Source organism: Mustela nivalis (genome assembly GCF_964662115.1).
Source record: "Mustela nivalis genome assembly, chromosome: 6".
Taxonomy (NCBI): Eukaryota; Metazoa; Chordata; class Mammalia; order Carnivora; family Mustelidae; genus Mustela; species Mustela nivalis.
The window spans coordinates 98,993,850-99,020,882 of NC_139025.1; the positions used below are offsets into that span (position 1 = coordinate 98,993,850).

The 27,033-nt window shown below is 44.6% G+C and overlaps 2 protein-coding genes across 2 annotated transcripts in view; one reads left to right on the plus strand and one right to left on the minus strand.

Moving 5' to 3' along the window:
• Positions 1–456: 456 nt before the first annotated feature.
• CALML4 (calmodulin like 4) lies at positions 457–10,003 on the plus strand. Its single transcript, XM_082737016.1, is given in 7 exon segments — positions 457–673; positions 676–732; positions 735–787; positions 903–933; positions 5,013–5,153; positions 6,803–6,991; positions 9,684–10,003. Coding segments are annotated over 7 exon segments (771 nt in total). The 5' UTR covers positions 457–471; the 3' UTR covers positions 9,782–10,003.
• Positions 10,004–12,261: 2,258 nt separating this feature from the next.
• PIAS1 (protein inhibitor of activated STAT 1) overlaps positions 12,262–27,033 on the minus strand; it is a 123,657-nt gene continuing 108,885 nt past the window's right edge. Inside the window, exons 9-14 of the mRNA XM_082737000.1 lie at positions 26,710–26,870; positions 24,632–24,762; positions 23,606–23,786; positions 18,973–19,115; positions 17,123–17,160; positions 12,262–16,306 (exon numbers count right to left, since the gene is read on the minus strand). Coding sequence (XP_082593126.1) covers positions 16,013–16,306; positions 17,123–17,160; positions 18,973–19,115; positions 23,606–23,786; positions 24,632–24,762; positions 26,710–26,870 — 948 coding nt within the window. The 3' untranslated portion in view covers positions 12,262–16,012. The remainder of the gene's footprint in view (positions 16,307–17,122; positions 17,161–18,972; positions 19,116–23,605; positions 23,787–24,631; positions 24,763–26,709; positions 26,871–27,033) is intronic.

A 27,033-nucleotide genomic window follows, 5' to 3' on the forward strand; every position in this document is an offset into this window, starting at 1 on the left:
AGGCCTCCCTGTGAGCCCGCGGGGTAGCTCAACTGTGGGGCCTGGAACCCCAGTGCACACACCCACCCAACCGCTACCGTCAGGGTGTCCGGAAGGAAGGAAGGGGTGAACCGACTGTGTGCTGGCCCTTTGATTCTCTCAACAGCCCCGTGATGAGGCCGGGTGCAGAAACTGAGGCACAGCACAGTGAAATGATGAGCCAAGGTCACTCAGCAAATGGATCTGAGGGAAGGACTGGACTCCAGCCCAAGAGCACGGAGCCTTGGCCCCTTCTCCCGAGGGCATCCCAAGGCCTTGGCAGTGGGGGCGCCCCCCATTGCTTGGCTGTGCCATCATGGGAGGGGTCCTCTCCGGCCCAGAGGGTGCTGTCCGATGGGTCTTCTGTAATCAGCCCCATCTTAGCCCCAGGTAAGAGACAGGAAAGACCCCCGAGGCACCCCCTTTCTGAGTATCACCAACCCCACCCCGTCCATGGAGGGCCCCCCAGGGAGGAACTGCGGCATGTGTCCATTTGCTAGAGAGCACCAGCTTCCCGAAGCAGGACAAGTGGTGGTGGGGCCCTTCTGCATCCCCACTGACTCACAGCAAAACCGCCGCCATCCGAGGCGCAGGGGAAGCTGGAATCTGACCCGGGCAGGCGCCGGCCTGGTCTCCATGGCAGCCGCGGATTTATTACGGAGCCTCCACCCAGCTTGGCGGACTTTCGACTTGAAGCTGGGAGGAAAGGGACGGAGCAGGCAGTTGTGGGAGCCTCAAGCCCGCAAGCGACAGCCTGAGGCCCAGGATGGTGAGTGGGGGCCTGTGACATTGTGGAGCCTGGCTGCCCTGGGGTTGGGGGGACGGGGGGGTGGGGGCGCTTTCACGGGCTCCTCTCCCTGACTGTTTTCCTCTCTCTGCTACAGGCCAAGTTCCTTTCCCAGGACCAAATTAATGGTAGGTTGGCGTTGCTCTTTGATTAGCAACTTGCAGCAAAATGTGGGTCTCATTAGGCAATTTGCTCTGCTCGTTTTTTCTGTGGGTGGGAAGGAGGGCAGCTGGTGGGAGAGCCGGGCCCACCCACAGGCAGGGGGGCGCCTGCTGCAGGGGAGGGGGTAGGGCTCAGAGGTGAAGTGTTGGTGTTACAGTTGTCAGTGGGACTTACTGGTGGGGGAGACAGGAGAGGGCGCCCGCTAGAGGCTTCTCCAGGACCAGATAGCTGGATTTGGGAGGAGGGATGGGAGATGGGGAGTGCCCTGTTAACTGGCTGTGGCTGAGAGACCTGGTCTGCACTCTCAGGCAGGCACTTCTACTCTCTGGGTCTCAGTCTCCCCATCTGTGAAATGGGCGTGGGCTGAGGTGGCCTCTGTGGTCCCCTGTGCCCTGACATCAAGCAGCATTTGGAGCACTTACTACCCGATCCCCCAGCCCACCTGCCGCCCAGCCGGCCTCAGTGTAGCACAGCATGGAGTTGTGTTTCCAGAAGGCCAGGAGGGGAGAGTTGGGTTACACAGAACCCAGGGGCCTGCCAGAGCCCAGCAAGGGTCCTACAGGTGTTGGAGGTATGCCTAGCGCTTCTTGGGCAGGAATGCCAGAGTTCTGGGCCCCCAGAGCTTGGTCTAGAGTGGGTGGGTATTAGGGGGTGCAGGGTCTGGGTGGGCACCTTGTCTTAGATGGCTCAACATTCCTCATCCCAAGAGAAGGCCAGAGTAGGGACTGTGAAAACATAAGGCCCAGGGCAAGGGCCTCTCTTTCCCAAGTCTAAGGGCTGGAGTCTGGCTGTCGGCCTCAGGAACGCCCCTCCACCAACCCACGCCTAGTTTTGAGGCTCACTGCCCTCCCCCCGCAGGATTTGTGAAACTCCCAGAAGGCAAGAAGGGACGCTTCCCTTTGTATCCCTTTGTATCCGACAGTAAGAAAGCAGCCATTAACGTTTCTCGAATGAGAGATTGCGCAGAGGTAGCTCACCGGAGTGGTAAGGGCGGGAGTCTTGGAGGCAGCAGACTGGGGGTTCCATCATCTCTGAGCCTCAGTTTCTCCTCTGTGAAGTAGGGAGAATGACACTGTGAGCAAGAGGCAGAGAAGATGTCAGTCGGGCACATGGTGTCACCCAGACTTGCTCTAGTTAGCATGAGCTGGGTGACGAATATTTTGAGCTGCTTGTTCAAATCAGTCATTATTAAATAAAGTAGCATCAAATAGTGTTTCAGTCCCTGCATCTATACAGTGAATGTTTTAAAATAACCCTATCATCAGTGCTGAAAATTTGAAAGAGGTTTCAGTTTAATGAATTTGTACAAGGGTGAGAAATAGTGTGATGGTAATCACCAGATTAAATGACCATACCTTCACTGGGCAAAGAGCTGCATTCATTGGCATGCGGCCTGGCTCGGCAAACCATGGTTGAATGGAAACTGTAGGCTGGCAAGGGACACGAGAGCTGGCAAAACTCACTTGTGACAATCAGCTGCCTGGAACGGAACTTATAAAGAACAGTGCACATTTTATTGTTACTTATAAGTGGCATGCTACACGTCCTCGATGTCTGTAAACGTCATAATAAACTCGTGTCCATATGCCATCAGAGCTGGTTGTTACACCCGCACCAGCACACAACTGGTGTTCATCTAGGCCCTGGGGAGGCCCTCTTTTGGTCCAGGGTCTTTGCATTCCCAAAGGGAAGACCTGAGGGGGATTTTTAACCCATTTATTCTTTCATTCTCCAAATATGAGTCCTTTCTTTGTGCCAGCCCAGGTCTAGGCTCTAAAATACGGCAGCAAACACGACAGACAAAATCCGTTCATTCGCTCACACACAGAGAGGAGGGGGACAACAAAAGCAGTAACATATATGGGAGGTTACAGGGCCTGCCCTTCAGAAGACAAGGCCAGAAAGGGGAAGCAGGGAGGGTGGAAGGGAGCTGCAAGGAGAACGGCCTGCTGTCCTGCCCTAGCGCGGGGGTCCCCATTCAGCGGTGGCCTTCTGGGTCTTTCAATGGTATATTTGTCAATGTGGGAAGATAGAACGTGTTTTACCTAACAGTTAGGAGATGGGACTCCATTTGCCCCTGACCCCGCTGCTTTTAGGGGCATGGTCCCAGTCACTCATCCATGTGGGAGAGGCAGTTGCCTGTCTGTGAAGTCTGGCCAATTCTAGGCCCCAAGGGTGTGATGGCATCAGGCAGGGACAACAGTCATGGTCTGAGGACTCAGGGGGCAGACTCAGAAGACATGGTGGGTGGTCATGAGAGGTCCCCAGGAAGGGTGCTGGGGGAGTTTTAAGCCCTACATGCAGGGTGGCTCCCTCAGGGTGCCCCCACATTAGTGGTGGCATCACCCCCACTGGCATGGCGCCCTCTTGGAGGGAATCGGGTTTTGCAGGAACCAAAGGTGGGATCTTAGGCCAGGCTCTGGTGCTGCTTCCTCTAGACCACTTCAGTTCCTGTCCCCTGCTCATGTGTTCTGGCCCTCTCCAAGCCCAGGCTCTGGAAAGTTCTGAAAGGGTTAGGCTTTCCCCTTCAGCCTCTCCACAGGCACAAAGTTGGCTAATTGTCCCTAAACCCCACCAGGGAAGCTGCCTTTTATTAGCAGCGCCCCTGAAATCCTCAAGGAGAGGCCTTAATTGGGGAACATGAAAGGGCCTTAGGGCAGAAGCTGGCGACCTTCCTTCAGCCTCCCCCTACTCCTGTCTATCCTCTGGTGGCCTCTGCCTAGGAACCCAGGATCCAGAGTGGCCTGGGTGGAGCTCTGCTTCAGGGGCCAGACTGCCTCCCCCCACCAACCTCCCTCCCCAGGCCCTCAGCTGCCACAGCCTTCAGTGGCCCCTTGGCACTACGGAAACAGTAGAGGCACTGCACTGGGCATCACAGGGGCATGGCAGGATGAAACAAGGGCCCAGGGGAAGTGCTCCGTAGAGTGAGCCTGCCATTGGTTTTGTTATTATCAGCTGAGGAGTGGCTTCAGAGGCACAGGGGAGCTGAATGCTGAGAGGCCCCGATGGGGCTCTGCTGTGGGACTCAGGGATTAGAGTCACCAGGGAAGCTCTTGACCAATTCTGCCTGCAGCCCCACTCCAGCCTGTCTGGGAATCTCAGAGGTGGGGCCCAGGCATCCTCCTCAGCTCCTTGCGGGTCTCACAGTGCCCCGAGGGCAGGGAGCTGGGCTCTGCTGTGTCTAGGGGAGCCTTAGCTCCTGGCAGCCACTGCATCTCCTCCCCAGGAGGAGGGGTTGGGGGAGCAGCCAGCCAGATATAGTCCCACGGAGTCTTTAAGCATAGGACCAGGGCTGTCTGTGTCAGAGGACTGCCTGAGGGTTCAGCAGCCTGGAGGTGGGAGGCTGGAGCGTGGACACAGCAGTGCTCACAGATGTGATAATAACTCACCAGATAGGACAGCCATTCTCCACCAGGCCTTCCCAGAGGGGATTTCTACCCGGGGCATTAATTTCCCTGGTTTCCCTTATAAGCTGTCTTTGCAAAGGTACTCTAGAGTCTGCAGGCCCTGCTGTAAACTCCAGGTCTCCATGGGCTGGCCTGGAGGGTAGGATTGCTTTCCTTTGGTTTTAGTCAGTTATGGAAGGGGAGAAAAGAGGAAAGAAAAAAAAAAAAAAAAACAAGAAAGGGGGGAGGGAGAGGCAGGAAGGGAGAGAGACGGAGGAGGCAGAAGGGAAGTCAGGAGGGGGAGGGGATAGGGTTGCCAGATAAAATATAGGCCACCCAGTTAAATTTGGATTTCAGATAAACAACAAAAACTTTTTAGTATAAGTATATCCCATGCAAAACATGGGGCATACTTATACTAAAAATGTATTCCTTATTTATCTGAAATTCAGTTTAACTTGGCAGCCCTGTATTTTTATTTGCTGTGTCTGGAAACTCAAGAGGAGAGTCAGCAAGGGGAAGGGAAAGGAAGAGGAAGGAAAGGGATAGGAAGGGGAGGGGGAGGGGAGGGGAGAAGAAGGGGAGGGGAAGGGGAAGGCAAGGCATGGGTGTGGAGGGCAATTACATGCAGGTGACTCTTCCTTCTGGGCTGTGCACAGAGTACAAGGAATGCTTCTCCCTGTATGACAAGGAGCAGCGGGGGAAGATAAAAGCCACTGACCTCATGGTGGTGATGAGGTGCCTGGGGGCTAGCCCAACACCAAGGGAAGTGCAGCGGCACCTACAGATCCACGGGATCGGTGAGTGGTTTGGGCCAGACGTGGCTGCTGGAGGGGCACACACCAGCTGGGCTGGGGGTTGGGGACAAGTCCTGTAGCTGGCGTCTTGGCGTAGGGCCCAGCAGGTGGGTATGAAGAGCTCAGACGTTTGAGGTACAGGTGGAAGTCAGAACTCACCAGCAGACGCGGTGGAGACATGTGGCCAGGTGTGCTGTGTATCACTCAGGCTTCCTGGAAGCCCCACGGCAACCAGAGACATGCCTGTTTGTCACAGAAGACCACAGGATCTAGGCATTCCATTATCACAAACTTGCAGTAAAGACTGTGTTAATAGTGATCCCACGTGTTGGGACAATTTCCCTTCACTGAGTCTTTGTCCTATGCTTAGCTCAAACAACTCTGTGAAGTACGCACCATCCTCTTGTTTTACAGGTAAGGACCAAGGTTCAGAGCCATTAGGTAATTTGCCCAAGTTCTTAACTCAGTGGTGGAATCAGGGTTAGGACCCGATTCTTCTTTCAAAGACCGACCCCCTAAACACTGTGGAGAAAAAAGGTAGAAGAAAACCCACCCAAGATGCTACCATAATTGTTCTCTCTGGTGATGGGATTAGGGATGATTTTCATTCCCTTTATTGTTTCTTTAATGTTTGATGATGGGAACACCTAGGACTTTTATAACCAGAAACAAGTTTTATTTAAAAAAAAAAAAACAAAAATGAGAAATACCAGAGAGGTGTCAGAGGCCGGATAGATGTTTGCCCTGGTAGTTGGACACACAGGAAGGAAAACCTGGCCCAGAGGAAGGAGGTGGACTGGAAAGTGCACTTGACCTGGAGCCCAGAGGTGACTTCTGGGTGCCTGGACCACATTTCCTCACCCATCGGCTAGGGTTACTCGGAGGTCCCATCAGAGCGTACCTGCAGCAGCACTGGGAGGCCATGGGGGGGTGGGAGGGCTTCTGAAGATCTGGAGCCGGCTGATGGGGTGCTCAGGGACTGAGATCCCCATTTCCAGCTCTGAATGGGGTGGTGGTTTCCTTTGGCTTCTGTGTCCTCCAAACAGGAAGTTGTGGTCAGGGGAAGTTCTGATTTCCTGCAGTTGTAGCTGGCCAGGGCCTGGGCTGAGGCCTGCAGGCATGCTTGGAGGAGGGGCCTGGGCTGGGGAGACCAGGGCAGAGGCTGCGGTGAGGGAGAAGGCCGAAGAGGGAGTGGGGCTGGGGCTTGAGGCTTCAGGTGGGGTCACCTGTCTGTCCTTGTGGGTGTGCTGCAGTGGCCACTGAGGAAGGATGGATGCAGAGAGTACTTCCCTCCAGCTCAGGGCAGGAGGGGAGCCCCCAGATGGGAGCGGAGGAAGTGCGCCCCATCCTGGTCCTGCCACCATCCTGTGAGGTTACTCCATGCTCTGGGGCCTCTGTTGCCTTAGTGGGCAAAATGGGGCAAGGGTCATCCCAGTCACTGAGGGCTCCTGAGAGGATTCATGAGGCAGATCAATGGTGGGGGGGCTCCATAGGAAGGGCTGCATCCTCCTCATGATAACTGTCGCCAGCATGGCACTTTCTGAGTTGGGGGCCCTTGAGCTGGCCATAGACTTGGGCAGGAGGCCATTTAGCTTCTCCAAGAAGAGCCTCTTCCTCTCTGCTCAGTCTGCTGTGTTGGGGGGGTTTCCCAGACAGAGATGGAGAGCTGGATTTCTCCACTTTCCTGACCATCATGCACTCGCAAATAAAACAAGAGGATCCAAAGAAAGAAATTCTTTTGGCCATGTTGATGACCGACAAGGAGAAGAAAGGCTACATCATGGCGTCTGAGCTGCGGTCCAAACTCATGAAACTGGGGGAGAAGCTCACCCACAAGGAAGGTAAAGGCCTGAGTCCCTCTTTTGCAACAGTGAGGGAGGAGGGGGCGGGAAGGGCAGCAAAGCCCAGTCGGCAGGACTGTGCAGACACCGCATGTGATGTTTGCCCAGACGGCTGTGACTCCGTGTCATACTCAGTGAACTCGAGCCCAAGGGAAAGAGTAGGGGCCTGAGAGTGACGGGAGAAGGCTGCCAGGGTGAGGGAAGGCCTGGGGAGAGCATGCTAGGATCTACTTGGGCCTTCATTTAGTGCTCACAAGACCCCTGGAGGCACCAGTGCCCTTGTTATAATGACCTACAGGTGACAAGCTGGGGCGTGAATGCAAGTCTGTTCGACACACATACGGACCCTCAGACTCTTTCCCCTCGCCAAAGCTGTCTTCTGAAGTGGTTGCTGATGCTGAGGGTTTCCAAACTGAGATGCTACTTTGCCCCCCTTCTCATGACTCAGCCGGTTTGAAGTGCTCTTCCAGAAGGAGCGTCTGCGGCGGTCTTTGCCTCGCATCTTCCAGCAGGCCAGTGGGCTTTCCTGCCTTGGAGCAGGATGAGGGGCTGGGGTCTTCTGGGCACGCCCTTTGGCCATTGTAGGGGGTGACCCCCATGCTGGGACGCCAGGCGGCATTCTTCCAGCCTTGCCCCTCCCCCCTGTCACAGCAGCCGTCCGGGGGCTGCCACCAGAGGCTGGCATTTCCAGTTAGGCTTCTGGGCCTGCCGGTGGCAGAGACGCGAGTGCTGGGCTGGGACACAGGCAGGTGGAGGGAAAGGCTTTGGGAATGGTGGACCTTTAGCCTTTGGTTAAATCACAACAAACCGGTGGCTTGAATTTGATTTGATGCCTGGCTCTCCCAGACCCTCAGAGGTGTTTCTTAACCTCTTTCAGCCTCCACGGTTTCCTGGTTGGGAAACGACAGTACAGTAGACAACCCCTCAGGTCCCTCCAGGAGCTAGCATTCTGTAAAGCAGTTCGCTTAGATTTTATCTGTGGTCACTAAGGCACAGCACAGAGCATTTAAAAATAGCGCTACGGAAGGCACACTGAGCTCTCCCTGCTTTTTCGGGCTGGCGGCAACCGTGAGCTCATCTTTCACTGTGGCTGCGTTCATGGGAACGTGAGACACAAGGGCTCTCCTTTGCGCTCAGGCTCTTAGGACACTGCTCGGCCTCTTATGTTGCAGGTGGAGTGCTGGCGGGGGCGCAGAGAGGGCAGCAGAGGCCTTCATTCTCACGGTTAATGATCTCTGTCTGAAGCCGTGCCCTGGCCCCCCAGACTCACACCCATCTCTTGTTTGTTTAACCAGGGAAGAAACATTCCAAACTGGTAATGTGTTCCAGACAAGCAGGAAGACCCACATCCCTTCCTCTTGCTATGGGAGGGAGGAAAGATGCTATGAGAAGTAGGAATCCTTTACCCTGGGTGACTAAAAGAACATCTTCAATTTTATTAAGCATCTTCCGAAGGCTGGAGGAGGCTGCCGGGAGGCCTCCATTCTAAGGCCTGGAACAGGCTGATTTCAGCCCCCTGGGTCTTTGTGGGATCTGAGTGAACCCAGAAGGCGTGGCCAGCGCTCAGCTGAGGAGTACAGCCCCTCTTGGGGACAGGAGGGGCCTGTATGCTTGAGCTGCAGCTGCCACTGGGCCTGTCCACTGGAAAGGGTTGACCCCAATGGCTGATGGGTACAAGCTTCTCCATGAAACAGGATAAATTACAGTCTCCTCAACATTCTAAAAATACTGAGAACTACCATCAGCTTAGGCACTGAGCATAGTAATTACATTTTAGAGGAGGCTGGATAGTTAAGCAGAGAATCGCAGGAGATTTTCCAACTGCCCAGAATTATATGTCAGGGACTTCTAGAGCCAGGGAAGCTGACACAGGGCAGTGAAACAGTTTTTGCAAGGGGATGAGGATGGGCCCAAAGAGCCAAAGGCAGGTTGGCACCAAGAGGCCACTGTGGAGAAATGGAGGTCGAAATGGCCTTTCTTGCCAATATCTGGGACAAGCTAGTATTTTGTCCCAAGAATCCAGAACCAGAAGAAACAAGTAAATGAAATGATTTTTTTTTTTTTGAGCAATGTCAGAGAACAATGACACTTTTGTACACTTTGAGCTTTAGACACAGTTGAATTTATCTTCTCTTCTACTACCGCCCCCCCAAACACACACGTTTTAAAAAAGAGGTGATGGTGGCAGACACCACTTGTCACTAAGTCCCCACTTGGGGTGGGGCAGGAAGGGAAGGCATGCAGGCTGGGGGTAGGCCAAAGCTAAGGGCAGGGTGGCCCAGGATGGGGCTGTTCTGCTGGGAGACTGAGGGAATGGGTTATAGAAGGTAACATCCATACCAAATGTTTCTGGAAATACAGGCACAGATATTTTTGTTAAAAAAGAAAGAAAAAAAAAAAAGACAAAGAAGCAAGCAAGCACCAGGTGGCTTCAGTGACGGACTCACCACTAGCACATCCCCACAATCTACCTGGGCTCCTGCAGAAAGCCTGATTCACTCAAAACTGAATCTGTCTTCAGGGATAGGGGTGAGTCGTCCTGTTCTGTTCACTCGTTAATTTCCTGGTCTTCAGGAACAGTCCACTGGACACCAGGAAAGACCTTTGGGGAGCTTCAACCCCCAATAACTAATTCGATGTGCTATAATGTAACACTATAGCCAAACTGAAAAATTAATGTGATTTATTGCAGTGGATGATCTTTTCAAGGAAGCAAATATCGAACCAAATGGCAAAGTGAAGTACGATGAATTTATCCACAAGATCACCATTCCTGTGTGGGACTACTGAATGAAGAGAATTGCAAGAGAGCCTCCCCCAGGCCTGAAAACTCAGACTGTGAAGTTTTTAAAAAGAAAAGGCTCTTTTACCTTGGGGTGGGGGCTGGTAAATGCTGCAGCAAAATGAGATGAGTTGACTGCAGCGGTGGCGGGGCAGAAACTCAGCAATGACATGAAATGGTTTCAGCCTAGCATTAGTAGTCTTTAATAAAAGATTTGTATTGATTTTTAACAAGTGCCTTTGGTCCAGCATTTTACGGCATTGAGAGAGCCTTTGGTTTGCAGTTGGGCCTGGGTTCCAGTTCTGACTCTGCCATGTCCCAGCTGTGTGACTCTGGGTAAGTCATTTCACCCCTTAAAGCCTCAGTCGGATCCCTAAACTCAAGGTGGACTCCGACTTCTTACCTCATGGAGCCTACTGAGGGTGTCTGTTTTTGGTGCTGGAACCATCTTCCACATTTCCAAAGTAAAGCCAGTGCTGAGCAGAAAACTAGCATCAAGCAAAGAGCTAAAACAAACGAACGAACAAGTATGGTTAACATTTCTGGCAGCACCATGGGGCCACTTTACACATTCTTATTCCCAGCGTGACACACAGTGACATGGTTCAGGATATTCATTCATAAACACAGAGTACAGAGTGAACACGGTCACATTACAAGAGGCATCAGCTAGATGGCAGGGAGGGCGATGGGACTTTGCAACCTACACTACAGGCCACCAGATGTGACCTGCTGCCTTTATCAGAGCCTTGCGGAGCTGGAGGAGCTCCCGTCTGTTTTGAGCTCTCCTGTTATCAGAGAGGGTCACAGCACTAGGATGGTGGGCCAGATTGATCAGAGATATAAATAAAGGGATGGAACAGGCCATGGCCAGGATACAGCAAGAGCCCCACTAGGACCTCTTCCAGCCCGAGCAGGGTTTTCAGTGAGGTTTGCAACCAGGAGGGGCCAGGCCAGCACTGCTTGTGTGCTCATACATTTGTGGATCCTGTTGGTACTGTCAGCACAGCCCTAAAAAGGGCTGGAGTCCCACACCAGCACGTTAAGCAGGCAGAGGCCAGAGCTCTAAGTACAGAGATCTTCATCCTTATATGTCTCAAAATTGGGCTCTCAAGGCTGTGGCTTTGTTTACTGGTGCCTTAGTGGCTCAAGAAAAAGAAAATGAAATGAAGAGGGAGGAGTGTCTTTTGGGAGGCTACACAAAACACAAATCTAAGGGCTAAGCACCAGGGAAACTGCAGGGGACAGATCGGGGCAGATCAGATAATCTGCCAATTATCTCACGATGCTGTAGCTTTCAGACCTAACCAGGGTCCTCAGAAAGGAGAGCCTTTCATTTTCCCAGCAGTGTAACTGCCAGAGGGGGTGAGCAGGAATTCCTAGGAGCTACAGAAAGGTCCTATAGGAGGCAGGCAGCAAGTGGCTCAGACATTAAGCAGGTGAGGTCATGACCATCTGGCTGGGGGAGCCCAGGCAGGCTCACAAGGTGCAAGGGCACATCCAGGTTTTGCGCTGTCTGAGGCTTACACTCTTGTATGGCCTTTTTTCAAGAATACATGAATAGAAGTACTTAATCGTTAGGGCTACTCCCAGGACTCTTCTAGAGGCCGAAGTGGGGGTGAGGCACACACTGGTGCTTAAACTTCCATTAAGTCAAAGGCTCCTCGTACACCCCATCGAGAAACGCTGCATTTCACTTTCAGGGAAGGCTTAAGGGGCCTGCCCCCACATCTCTTTCTGACTCATCATGGACGTTAAGAAGCAAGTCCTGCACAGCTGAGCTGAACACCACGGACAAGACAGGGATACCCAGGAGTTGGAGGGACAGGAAAAGGAAGTTCTGGGCCAGAATAAACAAGGGTACTTGCCCTCAAGGCTTTTTAAAAATGTCTCTGTCACTGAATGGTCCCAGGATGGTTTTAAAGCAAGTTTTATCAATCATCTGAGTTGCCAAATAGGAATCCAAAGCACAATTTGCCCAAAGCACCTAAGTGGCGTGCAGCGGCCATCAGCACCTGCGGCTATCTTCCCTGACTCAGTGCTCCCAATTAAGGGTAAGTGGTGTCTAGGATTCTAAGATCCTGCAACACGTCCAGTCCCGATGTAAACCTCTACCCCAGGAAAGGCTTTTTACACTACAGTAAGCCCAGGTTTCTTGTTCATTCCTGAAATTCCAGTTGGTTTACTTAGCACCTAGAGTTGTTTACAAAAAAGGCCACACTGCTCTTAGCACTCACACTGCAGATTACCAAACAGATTTAAAACTAAACAGATGCTATGGTTCAGTACAAAGCTTCCCATATTTCAGTAAGAAAGGGAACGATGGCTGTATATGCATTACTTACCTCAAAGCATGTTGTGAGAGAATTAGTTAATTGCCATGCTTTGAAATCTCTGGATGAAAGGTGCTTTGGAAGCACAAAGCGTTATCATTTTTCTCACAGGGATTGTCCCTTGAATACCCACAGTATATTTTACAAAAGACAAATTAACTGAAGGCTTTTCTTTTATTACATCTAAAGAGCTCTACATAAACAGGTAACATTCAATAGGTAAACAATTTTTTTTTCCAATGCATGTAATAAATATTTTCACTTGGTACTTTTATACAAACTGACATTGGTCTACTATACATTTTTAAAAGCCATTTTACTGGTTTGGCATGCGGTATGGAAATTTCTAAGAGAGAAAGTTTTAAGGCAATGAATCACAGATTTAAGTTCATGGAATTTATGGTAACTTTTATATCTTTTATATACATTTCCCCTTTGTTAATTAAACAATTAACAGCAGCACACTCTGGGACCACCAGCTATTCTCCCTCCCTCTTTCTGAAATCTAAGCTTTGTGTTTGTTTTTTTTTAATTAAAAAACAATTCAACATGTATTGATAAAACAAAATCCTTACTAAAATAATTTTAAATGTGCTTTAAAGTCCTGAAGATCTTGAAGCGTCTTATGTATTTAACTTGGAATTGTTTAAAAATGTTCTTTCCACAATTAGCCCATTTAAAATCGGGATATATTTTCATTCAGTTTCAGACATTTGTCTCTACGGAAAATCTGCCAGGAAATCACATTTATCAGAAGATTAAGTGCAATCTTTCTTAAGTCAGTAATGATACAGAAATGTGGTAACATCTCAATTAACAGAAGAAAAATTTTAATGCTCAAAATAAATTAGTCAACCAAGTGTGGTATGGTTAAGGTTCAGATTGTTTTAAAAAGATGTGTCCAATAATGCCCCCAAATAATTAAAAGCCACTTCAACCCTGCTAAGTCAAACAGCTATTTTATCAAAGATGTGTGCATGTATACACACACACACACACCCACACAGAGAGTACTGTACAGAAACACAATCGTATACACACCTATTATGAATGACCAAGGCAAGGGGATGGTAGCTACTTGCCAAAAGACTCTAAGAGTCGCTATTTGTCCACAGACAGCATGTCAGTGTTGGTGTGGGTGGGGGAGTGAGGGCAGGCTAAGGAAAAAATAGACCAAATGACCATGCACTCCTTTTAACTTAGAAGAGTACAGTGCAGTGCGTGACTCTACCAGTAACTAGTACAGATCATGACAGTCTGATTGACCAGTATCAACCACGAGACCAACAGACTGATAGCTACCACTCATCCAACGCTTGGGAAAGTCAACAACTTTCCAAAGAAACAAACTCCTTAGAGTGGAATGAACTAACATCAAAAGACAATCAAATAGTTCGTTTCTCTTGTGGAGACATGACCAAAGCCACCAGACATTTCTTTCTCCCTATTACCTGTTCTTCCCTTAGGTTGGTATAATGCAGGGCACTGAGGGAAACTCACTATCCCCAAAACTGGGCTGAAGAAAGGAGAGGGATGGGTTTTCAACTGGATCATTCAGAGTTTGGAATTCAGCATCATACACAAAGTTATTGATCAGAATTTTGAGACCACTAACAACGACAGAAAAACAAACAAAAAAAGAGAATACAGAAAACTATTCATTTTAGGTAGCTGAATTAACAGAAATGTTTCCTATTACAGTGTGAAATAAGAAGCAACACCCCACAACTTGAGTGATTTCTAACCCAATCTGAATTTAGACACAAATTATGGTACCATTAAGTATTGCCTAAGTTAATATAGTGATGCGAGTTCTTAAAGAGTTTACTCACCATAATAGCATATTCATTAAAAAACTTAATTCCTGTTTTCACTGACAATGAATCTTTTGTTTTTTATTGCAGCTTGTTTAGTGACTATAACTCAGCCATGTATGTGTGGAATACACATGCGTAGGGGAAGACTATATAACTCACGTGTCACTCACACTTGTCTATAAATACATATATACACACACACATATACATATCAACACCAACTTGTTTTTCAAAATTCAAGTCAACAATTTAGTGGCAGAGAGATGCTGTAAAAACAGGTATTATTTTTAGATGCCACACAGTCATGTGAACCGTTAATTTTATCATACAACTGAAGATACAGCCATCTTGAATTCTACCTGGAAAAAGTAGGTCACTTTGTTACCACTGCAAGGTTGAAACACTTTTATACACAAAGGTGGTCCTTCAACAACTCTGAGAACCTGAACAGCTGTGATACAAAGATCCAGCCTGGGAAACTGGTAATTGTTACGCCCCTTCCTTCTTTGTATCTTTTCTGTTAAACCAGCTAAACCTCTCCATCAGCTAGAAGATACTTTCCACACACTCAGGTGCTCCCTGAAGAACATCACACCGTCTCTAATGAGGATTTTGGGACACAGGTAGAACCACCTTCCTTCCCTCCAACCCACACTCATCTCCTGAAAGACAGTTCTCACTCTATTTACATGTTCCATTATTAATAAATAGATCAGATTGATCCATGAATTCTAAAGAAAGAAAGAAAGTAACAAAGAACTGACTTCCTATGTCATGCTTTTCTTTAAAAGGTGAGAAAAAACAAAACAAACAAGATAGCTAGGCTAAGAAAAGAAGTACACTCAGATCCAGAGAGTAAAAATGACCAAGGATCAAGCCTATTTCGCATTTCAACTGTTTATCAGATAGTGGATTTCTAGACTGACATGCGTGGTACACTGTATTTTCCAAAGAGAATTTACTTTTAGGATAACTGACTGTCTTTCTTTTTCGAGGTGATGTAACCTTACCTCTGTCAGCTGCACAAGACACCCAACACAACTTTCTAAGCTATTTTTACTTCCTACTTTGGCATGAAGATCTTACATGAAAACTTGTTACCCTGTGGCCAAAAGGCAGGTGTTCACAGACTTGGTTTAAACACATAATACTGGCAATCCAAATTTAGAAGAAAGAACTAGACTAAAGTGTATTATTCACAGGTCTGCCAAGCCTACTCCTTATCCAGACAGCTTTACTCCAAATCTCTAAAACATATTCTCAGGGGGTATCTAGCAAATAAGAGAGAATATGTGATGGAGAACATGCACTTGGGATATCAATAAAGATGCTCATATGTGAGTTCAAGACCTTCAAAGCACTTTGAAAGAAGCAGGCAACTGATTTATCAACTGAATGCAAACTTGGGAGAAGGAACAGTAACAACAGAAAAATATACACAGACACACACACTGAACACACCCCCACGAGCTAGGTCCTGAAAAAAACACAGGGAATGCAGTGGGACAGATGAGATTTATAACTTAAGGCTGGATAAAATATGCGCACACACAAACAGAATCCAAGTCTGTCCTTTTTAGAAAATGGAAATGAAAACTATCCCCCCAGCTCCCTCCCCACAACAAAGAAAAGCCCACAATTTGAAACTTCATACATGCAATTCCTTTTCTGTTATTGCAAATAAAATAATGCCATTGAAGTAAAATAAAACCAAAACCATAGGACAAATGATGGAAAAAAATGTTTAGAATCCAGGAAAAAAATGAACTGAAGGTGGTTTGTGGATACTGTTTTTTTTTCTTTTTTTCTTTTCTTTTCTTTCCTTTTTTTTTTTTTTTTTTGTTTTTTGTTTTTTGTTTTTTACAAGTGTTTTATCAGACAGGCAGTCTTAGATTTATATACAAAAGTAAAACTGAAAATATAGTTTTGTTCTCTGTACATTTCTTTTAATTTTTTCCCTAAAAAAAGGAAAAAAACACGCTTGTGTACTTTTCTAAACAGAATAAGGTAAAACATAGCACAAAGTTCTCTTCTTTCTGCCAAGTTCATTTAATCTGGGGTGGGGGCGGGAGCAGCAGGGGCAAGGGAATCAGTCCAATGAAATAATGTCTGGTATGATGCCGAAGATGGATGCTGTGTCCGTGCTGCTCCTGTTTGCAACGGTGTGGCTATGGCTCTCCCGCAGGCTGTTGGAGGACACGAGGCTGCTGTTACTGCCACTACTGCTTCCATTGGTGGTTGGCAGAGAAGTACTGCCTCCTGCACTTAACTGATCGAGAAACATCTGCGAGGAGGTATACGGGAAAAACCGAGACGAGTGTAAGAGGTCTTGATCATCTGACACTGCTGCGGCGGCGGCAGCCAGGAGGGACGTGTTATAATGCTGGGGGGTGGGGAACAGAAGACACAAAACCCATCAGTTCTAATTCATAAACCTTCTTCTCGGCAGAACAGAGTCCTAAATTTAAAAAGATCTTTTAAAAAATGTATTTGACAGAGAGAGTGAGACTACAAACAGGGGGAGTGGCAGGCAGAGGGCGAGGGAGAAGCAGGCTCCCCCACGTGGGGTTTGATCCCAGGACCCTGAGATATCATGACCTGAGCTGAAGACAGACACTTAACCAACTGAGTCACCCATGCATCCCCAGAGACCTAAATTTAATATATACAGCATATCTGCTATGTCTGAAATACCTAATAAAACATTTCGCAGAATGAGATGTTCTTAAGTAATAATCACATCCTTGAACTTGAGAGACATTTCTGTATTTTAAACTGGGGCAGGGGTAATACCAAAATAAAACTGCTAGGTTTTTTTGTTTGTTTGTTTTAATTTGTAAAACAAACAGTTCTCAAAATTCTATTTCCAAAGAGGCATATGCTCAGAAGCAGCAGGAAAGAAGACAGTTGACCCTTTCTCTTAAGGAGATATTTGGCCAAGAATTTACCAGCTGATTTATTGCCCTGTTTCTTTATTAAAAAAATTATTGGGGAACCAACAAATAGATACTGTTCCTACTATATACTCCGACACAGTAGAAACAAGGTTATTTTTATTTAAATTCATAAAACCTTAACAATAATAATTAGGACTACTCTGAACTTGTCAAGAAATTTATCTTCTCTCTCAGCTACATATTATACTTATAAATATTCCAATGTGCGATTAAAATAACAGCATTTTTCTCATATAACATACCTGATTGTCTCCTGATAAGAAAGGAAAGAAATCTAATCCTGTGAGAAAAAAAATTATTTTAGTTTTGAAAAACAAAAGAAAATACCCTCCCTAATGCCCCTAATACTCCAGAAATAAACAAAAATCTTAAAATGCTAATTCGAAAGTCATTTAGAAGTTAAATAAGAAGAGTGGAGCTGAATGTTGTACATCTCTCTCATCTCTAGATTACCGAGGCTGAAGTCCAAGTTCTAGTCATGACGTGCCCGCCTTGTAACTCCATTTGTGCAATCTGGGCCACAGCTGCCCTGCTGGATCCAACACTGATCCCTTACACTGATGGAGCACTTTTCACCAAATGTTCTCATCGACTCCTCTTAAGTAACATTTCAAACTACTCGAATTTACTCCTCGCAAGCACCTATGAGGTAGGACATTATTTCTGGCTTCATTTTGTGGGTGAGACAAGTTTTACACATAAAAATTTCAGCAACCTGGAGCACAGATTTTCTTTTTCTTTCTCAAATTTGCCCACTCACCACTATCTTACCAGATTCTAACTCAGAGACCCTCTGGCAGCAGAAGGGAGGTAAATAGATTTGCGGGGTGGGGGTGCCTCGCTGCTGGAGTGGTGCATCACAGAAGGGCCAGATCTGATTCCTGGCTGCCCCTTCTTTAATTCCTACTCTTGTCCATATCACTCAATGCAAAATGTAATGAAGAACAAGAAAATCCATGTGAATAAAATGCTTTATTATGAGATCTCAACTTGGGGGAAAGGACAACGAGCAGATGTAGTGAAAAATACGACAACACCACAAATGCTATGGGGATCCATCCACTATCTACACTGGAACAGATAACATGAGGACCTGCAAAACGGATAACACTGTGGTTCCTGACAGTGAGATCTGGCAGTAACCTACGTGAAAAACAGGGCTGCCCTTAGCCACATGATGTGGGTATCTACATTTATTAAGATGAAATAAAATGAAACACTTGGTTCTTCAATCACACTAGCCTATGTTTCAAATGCCCAATAACCATATGGGGCTAATGGTCACTATCAATTATAACATCTCCCTCCCCGAGGAAAGTGCTATTGGACAGAGCTCAAACAGGGTACTCCTAACAATCACTAAGAACCTACTGAACTAACTCAGCTTCTGGGAATCTTTGCACCGAATTCGTCTGTAGGGGGAGGGGCGGAGGACAACTCCCAGTTTACATTTTTTGTATTGAATTTTCCACAATGGGTACGTACAGCTTTTTTAAAGAAAAATCTTCCTAGATATACAAATTATTAAATTACAAAGATATAAGAGAACTAATAATTTTGTGATAATGTAAATGATTATTATCAACTCAGAATACATTGTGCAATGAGTACACTGACATTTCAAACTACTTTTAAAAGGAAGAATCAGGTTCACTGGAACAAAAGTTAAAATTGTCAATGTCTCAATTCAGCACTATTTTAAAGATAACACAACAGAGTTACCCCATGCCTGTTGCATTATAACTGGATCCAGGGAGGGAACAATGAATAATTTTCATAAATATCAAAATTCAAAGCAATATACAGAGAGTCACCCCAAAACAATCTGCAGACTATTCTGAAGCTCACAAAACCTAAAGATCATCACACAATTTTCACTACCGACAGTAAAGCACTAGCTACTGATAAAGGTACAAACAAGAAACTAGACCGCTATTTATTTAAGATCACAGTATGCACTTCCCCCAGTTCCCTAAGCCCAAGCCCGTTTTATCAATCTTTCCATCCTTTTTTAGACTCATCCGGAGGAAGACTATGCAGATGAAAGGTATTCATAATGCTATGTGACAACAGAGAAGAACTGGTGACTCACCTTGTAGGTCATAAGGCATGGGTGTCATGTGGAAAGGATGCCTGTAGTCTTGGATGAGGGATGTATTAATGTAGCTTGTGTCTACAGCAGGGAGGCTTGGGGTGCGGGACACTGGAGATGCTTGATGTGGAAGACTTAATATGCTAGAAGAAGGAAAGGTTTGCAAAATTTTCATGAGTTAGTTGAACTTTTAGGTTTAACAAAGGGACTGCATCTCACAAAACGAATCATATCTTTTGTGCTGGAAATAAAAAGACAACCAAAGCAATATATAATTTAGACTATCATAATGACTAGGAAGTAATCTGCATACACAGTAGCCGTTTGCAGGGGCTACAGGGGGAAATGGATGGGTGCAATGGTATATCCGATATTCATAATCACATGCTGCTACATCTACACTTTCGGAATGCATGGCTGAGCCCCTCCACTGAGAGATTAGTGGAAGATATCTATGGCAGCTGAGATTCTGAAACCTTTTATTAATTTTTTTTTTAAAGATTTTTTTTTTTTTAATTTATTTGACAGGGAGAGAGACATAAGCAGGGAGAGTTGGGAGAGGGAGAAGCAGGCTTCTCCCTGAGCAGAGAGCCCGACGCCAGGCTCGATCCCAGGACCCTGGGATCATGACCTGAGCTGAAGGCAGAGGCTTCACGACTGCACTACGCAGGTGCTCCGATTCTGAAACGTTTTAAAAATAAGCACTGAGTGCTGTCTGGTAAAAAGTATAGGTATGTCCTCGCAAAAAAAACACATATAGACAAGCCTGGGGGACGGTAGCAATCTGAGCAGTGGACTTAACAGCTGGCCCCCAGACGTATAAGCTTTATGGAACAGAGATAAGGAACTATTTATCCTGGTATCCCTAATGCCCCACACACTCATCAGCACACTGTTTGCATACAAGGCCGGCTGAATGAACGGAAGGAGGCAGACAAGAAGAGATACTGCAAAATGAACAGGTGGTGGAGAGGTTTTAAAGGGAGAACAGAACTGTGTGTGTAGGGGGTGGGGAATAACAAAAAAAAGGGATTCTGCAAGAACAGCATGAAGTGCTTCTGTAGCTGAGAAGTTAAATTATCTTTTTTTTTTTAAAGATTTATTATTTATTCCAGAGAGAAAGAGAGTGTGTGTGAGCCAGTGAGCATGGGGGAGGGGCACAGGGCGAGAGAATCCCAAGCAGATTCCACGCTGAGTGGAGCCAGACAGGGGCTTGATCTCATGACCACAACATCATGACCTGTGTCAAAACCAAGAGTAAGATGCTTAACTGACTGAGCTACCCAGGCGTCCCTGAATCATCTTCATCTTCATCTTCTTCTTCTTCTTCTTCTTTTTTTTTTTTTTTTACAAAAAATTAAGTAAAAAGAGAGAAAGAAATGAAAAAGAAAAGGAAGACTTGAAATGATTTTGTAAAGAAAAAGAATTCTAACAGCTCTGAGTGTGAACATAAGGTTTATGTCCTATCCCAATCACAGAAGAGGCTAATAGGCATGTATGTTTTAGAAAATAAAGAGAAAAGAAAGGCTGCTTTATTGCTTGCAAAAACTTCATAAAAAATACTTGGGTGTGTGACGCAATTTCAGTGGTGCAGTGCAAGATCAGAATATTTCAAAAGAGGCCAAGGCTGGATGTCTAGGAACAGAGTTCTAATTATGACCATCTACCATTTTTTCATGAATGGAATATGAAGCATAAAATAGACTCTCATCTACCTCATAAAAATGTTTTGTCTAATGGAAACTTAATTAAACCTCTTACATCTATAAAAAGTACCACTTTCCATTAGCCGTCTCCTCTGACAATGCCTAAGGGATTACAAGAGAGAAGAAAGCAGATGAAATGCCAGCCTTTGAAAACATCTTGGTATACCAAACAGCAAAAAAAACCCACTTCTGGATGAATACTAAACACCTGGTGGCTAAAGACAACAAAATGTTTTACATTTACTAATGTTTGCTTCTAATTCCTGGCTAGCAATTTTCTTTTCAATTTTGTGGTAATATTCTGAAAATGCATTTCCACCTTTACACTGCACAATAACAAATACAATATTCTCGGGGTTTAGGTTTTTATTTATCAGCTAGTCATTACTGTAAAATGGCCACTAGTGTTGAATATGGCTGTAACGTTCTAAACATGCCATAGACTTGCAGGTAGGTGTGTGTGTGTGTGTGTGTGTAGGGGGGTGTGTGTGTGTGTGTAGGGGTGTGTGTGTGTGTGTGTGTTTAAGATTTTATTTATTTATCTGACAGAGAGAGACACAGTGAGAGGGAATATAAGCAGGGGGAGTGGGAAAGGGACAAGCAGGCTGCCTGAGGAGCAGAGAGCCTGATGCAGGGCTCGATCCCAGGAACCTGGGATCATGACCTCAGCCAGAGGCAGAGGCTTAACGACCGAGCCACCCAGGCGCCCCAAGGCTGCTTGTTTTTATCTGAAAACAGAGAAAGGTCTGACATTTGTAAATATTGTATCTGGGTTTACTTGTTCACTGGGAAGCTCAGGAAGTAGTTAATGCATCTAATATAATTTTCTAAACGTAATAAAACTATTTTTGGAAAAACAGCAAAGCAAATACCTGAAGAATTGAAACACTAAACACTAAAAAAAGTTTCTCTTAAGGAAAAATGTATAGTCAAGAGAGCAAAACTACCACACAGGTCACATATATGTATGAGTACTAAAATACTCTAAGGAGTAGAACTAACTTACACACAAAGGTGCATTTAATCTACAAGGTATTTATACACCCAGATTTATGAAGTATCTTTTCATGTCACCAAATTATGGTATTTATTCTTTTTTTAAGTTATTTTTTTTTAAGATTTTATTTATTTATTTTACAGAAAGAGTAGGCAGAGAGGCAGGCAGAGAGAGAGAGAGAGAGGGAAGCAGGCTCCCTGCTGAGCAGAGAGCCCGCTGCGGGACTGGATCCCAGGACCCTGAGATCATGAAATGAGCTGAAGGCAGCAGCTTAACCCACTGAGCCACCCAGGCGCCCCAAATTATGATATTTAAAGAAATAATATGTATTTGGTCACAGTATGCTTTGATATACAAAATATCTTGGAATCAAGAGTCTATCGATATCTAACTATACCAGCTTCTGGCCATTTGACTCTTCTTTTTTTCTCAATCAGATTTATAAAATAAATCAGGGAGTAACAAGGTCAAGCTTGTTGGGTAGCAGCCATCAGGGTATGCTTTCATCAGAGGTAACTCTTCATGAAGTAAGACTTAAAGCAGAATTAGTGAATTCGTTTTTTTTTTTCCTTTATAATAGCGATACTGCTATTAATGTCTTTACTGCTGTCTGATGTGTGTGAAGCTCCTCTAGAGTGAAAATACCAACCTGTTTAACAGGTTTGATCGTATTATGAAGATTCCTGAAACAGTCAAACTTTTTAATGAGTGAGATACATTTATCACTATTATGTTCTTGCTGTTTCAACTTTACCTTTCAAGTAATTATAAATATTCTCATATAGAAGATCTTTTTTCATATCATATAGAAGATCTTTTATCAGTCTCAAACCTGAAAATTACTTCACTCCAAACATGGAAATGCCTGCTCTTGGTCTGGTGTTAACTTTTCCTCTTGAACCTTGCAACCTTACATCAGGCCCTCTCCCACTTAACATTCCTTCTTCAGGCATACTGTTTGTTGGAAGGAGATTTTTTTTTAATAGCTCCTTTTCAGTTCCAACAGGCTACATCATTCTCCTGACACATAACTAAAAAAGGGCACACCTCTTTCTAGATTCACCTTTAGTGTGCCACAACTGTGCCTCAGCAAAGCATGAAGACTTTTTGTTGAGAATCCCTAATGTGTCTCATGCGGCTGAGTCTATTTAAGAGTACAGCTAGAGCTAGCTATGTGTTTTACTATCCTCCACAAAATGTTAAACCTTTAAGGCTAGGACTGTACTTATTATTATTATTATTATTATTATCACCCATGTTAAGCATAAGGTGTTTTACCTAAAGTAGATAACTGTTTGCTAAACTGAACTGAAGCATAACCAAGGTACACTATTACTGGTATGAGACTAATGGCAAATATGGGACATGAGTTGGCAAAACAGAACGCATTGTGCCCTGTAACTTCAGGCTCTGACTTCTTTCACTGCAAACCTCACACACTCTGAGGCCAGCTTAAAGCACTCCTGTAGTCTTCCTCAGTTTTCTACTTGAAAGATTCAACTCAGAACTAATCTTATAGCATACATTTCCAGCGTGAGTAAATGTTTTAAATCCTACGAGCAGCATTAAGATCACCTAAGAACTGATCAGAGAGACAAGTTTTCTCAGTCTCTACTCCTGAATCAGACATGGGGGAATAGGGGAGCAATGTGTGTCTTAATGAGCTCTCTGGGCGATTCTGCTGTACACTGAAGTTTGAGAACCACTGCACTAGAATACCTTTCGGTATGATAAATACTGTATCCAAGGGACTCCTTGAATGCACTATCCCAGTCCCTCAAGATTATCACACACCTGGGGAAAATACAACCTATTCTTTGACTACCAAGTTAAGTTTTACAATCATTGATAATCATTTTCTTTGGCAGATCTTTTAAATCGTACTTGCAAATTAGCTTTCACAATGACTTTTTAAGGTCTCAGTACTTACCCTTTATTATTTAGTGGTGATGTGGGAGACAGGGAAGGACAGGTCCTCTTGGCAGATGGCTCCTCCTCCTCTTCATCAGATGAACTGTCTATGGTTAAGTCAATCACCTCTACTTTCTTATTTTTATTTGAGGACTGGTGGTGAGAAGCCACCTGATGCTCCAATGTGGAGCTCAAGCATCCTGTGTGGGAATGATCAAACACAAGGCCAAAAAAGACCTATGACACCTCTCTTTTTTTCCTCAGTGTGCCCTTATGGATTAGTTTATTAATTATAGTTTAGACTTAAAATATTGCTGGGGTCAGAGAGTAGTAGCTCTGGTCCCCTAAGTTTAAAGATACTATTTATTATTGGTTGTTAAAGGGGTTTTCTTGTTTCGTTTTGTTTTTTTGAAAGACAATTCTGAATTAGGGCAAACAATCAAAACATATGTCTATTTCAGAATAAAAGCAGCTTGAGGGTAAATACTATATATTACATATGTACCTGGGATACTTAAGAAATGTATCGTAACATTTTTTAAAAGTCATAGTTTCCTTCTGGCAAAAGCATACTAAAAACCAGAAAAATAACATAAACAAGGAAGAAATGTTCATGAATCTTTACCAAATCTCTTAAAAATTTAAAAGCATACCATTTCAAAAGCATGACCTTAGAAATGACTTACTAGATTATGTTGCTTTTAAATTTCAATATCCCAAAATTTTAAAAGCTGGCAACGTGAATTTAAAAGTTCTCTACTACTTCTGAATGTTTAATCAATAATTTCATAAGAGTTACTGAGCTATCCATAAACTGCTATATTTTTCAGAAATATATACTTTTTTAAAAAAGCTTATTTTATTTTTTTAGTAATCTCTGCACCCGATATGAGGCTCAAACTCATGACCCCAAGATCAAGTGTCACATGGTCTGCTGACTGAGCCAGCCAGGTGCCCCCAGAAATACATGTGTTTTAATACTGAAAAGCAGGACTATACCACAGCAGGGAGACTGCCCCACCCTTCTGGAAAACCATCAACTCACCATCAACTCCATTGTAAGAGGCAGAGACTTCCTGTACTTCCTTTTTTGATCTCATAGGTGCCCAAGAGCCATCCTCCTTAAACTGTATCTCATCGCAGTCTGTACAGTACTTTAGGATTTCCATAAACAAGCTACAAAAAATACGTGGTCCTCTGAATATCATATTCTAAATGAAAACAGACTAGAAGTATTGCTGTTCAAAAAACATTCAGATCTCCTACATTTGGTAGAAGTATAAACAAGAAAGAAGAAAGGAGAACAGACAATTATTTGTTCTCAAAATTGAGGCCTATTTTAGAGAAATATTACTTAGATTACAGTACCTTATACAAGGTACCTTACATAACCATGAACAACGAGGTTTTCAAAGATTTTCTTTTTTTTTTTTTTTTAAAGATTTTATTTATTTATTTGACAGAGAGAGATCACAAGCAGGCAGAGAGGCAGAGAAGGAAGCAGGCTCCCGGCTGAGCAGAGAGCCCGATGCGGGGCTCGATCCCAGGACCCTGAGATCATGACCTGAGCCGAAGGCAGCGGCTTAACCCACTGAGCCACCCAGGCGCCCCTCAAAGATTTTTAAGAATAGGGTAAATAGTCACAGAAAGAGGGAAGAGGCCAAGGAAATAAAATTCTACAGTGTGAAAATAAAATTCTGTGTGTGAATGGTACATGAACAGCAGTTATTTCTGAGTGGCGACATCATTTCTCCTTTACATTCTTGTGCATAATCCGAACTGTCCACAGTAAGCATATCTTATTGAAACAATACATACAAAAATAGGTACTGAACGGTACATCTCCTTGAAAAATACCATGCCAGTATTAAGAAATGAGATTTGCAAAAAATGTGTGGAAATGTCAAATTCTGAAATGAAACCAACGGATAAAAAATATTAATACTGTACTATCACAATTCTAGAAAAACAAAAATCAGAAAATACACTACGAAACCCTTTTATTTTCCTAAGTTTTCCTATTTCTCTTTAAATGTGTGTATAGATAACGTTTATGTGTGTGCTGGCTTTTAAAAATAAAGAACAAAAAAAAAAAAAAAAAGAACGATCCCAGTTTATAGAGGTAGGGATCTAAAGCTATGTAATAAAAAGCATTGGTAAAATATTATTTAACTTAGATTTATTAGTGATCACTGTCACTTCTGAACAATTAAACATAAAACATTTAAGTGACACATTTTCTTTTTCCCCATGATTGGTCTGCCATCTTTCAAGCTCTAGGTGACACTGTATTGCTAAATGTATCCCCTTTCTAAGGTACAACTTCAGACTCCTGAGTTTTCTCAAATGCTGTAGATAAGCTGCCGTAAGTGTTTTGCTGGCAAGTACAGCAACTACCAAGAAGATCCTTCTTTCCACAATTTATCTTTGTTCAGTGGCAAAAAGGACACAGAAGGAGGCTAGAGGATAAGGGGTACATTTAGACAAACACTCCAACAAGATGTTTAGAAGGACAGATAAAACACAGGAGTGTTAAAAAAAAAAAATCACCACAAAAACCCTGATTGTTGTGATGCTGGAGGCAGACAAGACAAAGACAAGTATTTCAGAGGAAAGAGAAAAACCAAGAAAGCTGCTATTCGGCACACTGATCAGTTTTAGCAGCCCTTATGATGGGGGAACAGGTATAATACCACGAGAAACATCTGCAAAAACAGGTTAACTTCCACTAAGAAGCTCAATTTGGATGAGCTTAAGTTAGCTAGAGTTTCTCTCAGTGCTTTCACTCTTTCTCTGACATGGTCTGCATGACTAGGGGTAGATGGATTCATGTGAGGAACAGGTATAACCATACCCTGCTCAGAACCACTGGTACTTTAAATGGTGAAAGTCGGGAGACAAAAGATGGTAAAGCGTGCGCTCCCCAAACATTGACTTAGAAAGGAAAAATGCTCACAGGATTACTTACTTTAAAAATAACTGATTTCTAGAATCAGGAAAATCCTAAAAATATATTACTCAGAAAACACTACCTACAGAATTTCCATCCTAAACCTGACGAAGACAAATTCAAATAATAGACGGTCATGTCACAGTATAAGGAAACACAATAAATGGACATACCCATCAATGATAAGGTGCTCATACGGGGCCTTCTTATCACAGACAGGACAAACCCAGGTTGGTTTTTTCTCATTCATCTGAATATAGAGAGTTGCATCAAAACACTGCAGATGAGAACATGTCAGGGCCCGGCATGGAATTGTCAGCCGCATTTTACCAAGCTTTAAAAGAGGGAGACAAAAGTAAATATGAGACAACTGTTATTAAATTTAAGTTTTGATAAAAATCTCCTGAAACACAATGCGTATGTATTCTGACTTAAAGCATACTATGGTTACTTTTCATCAATTTGGAAGAACGTTAAACACATTTTTCTATGAACCC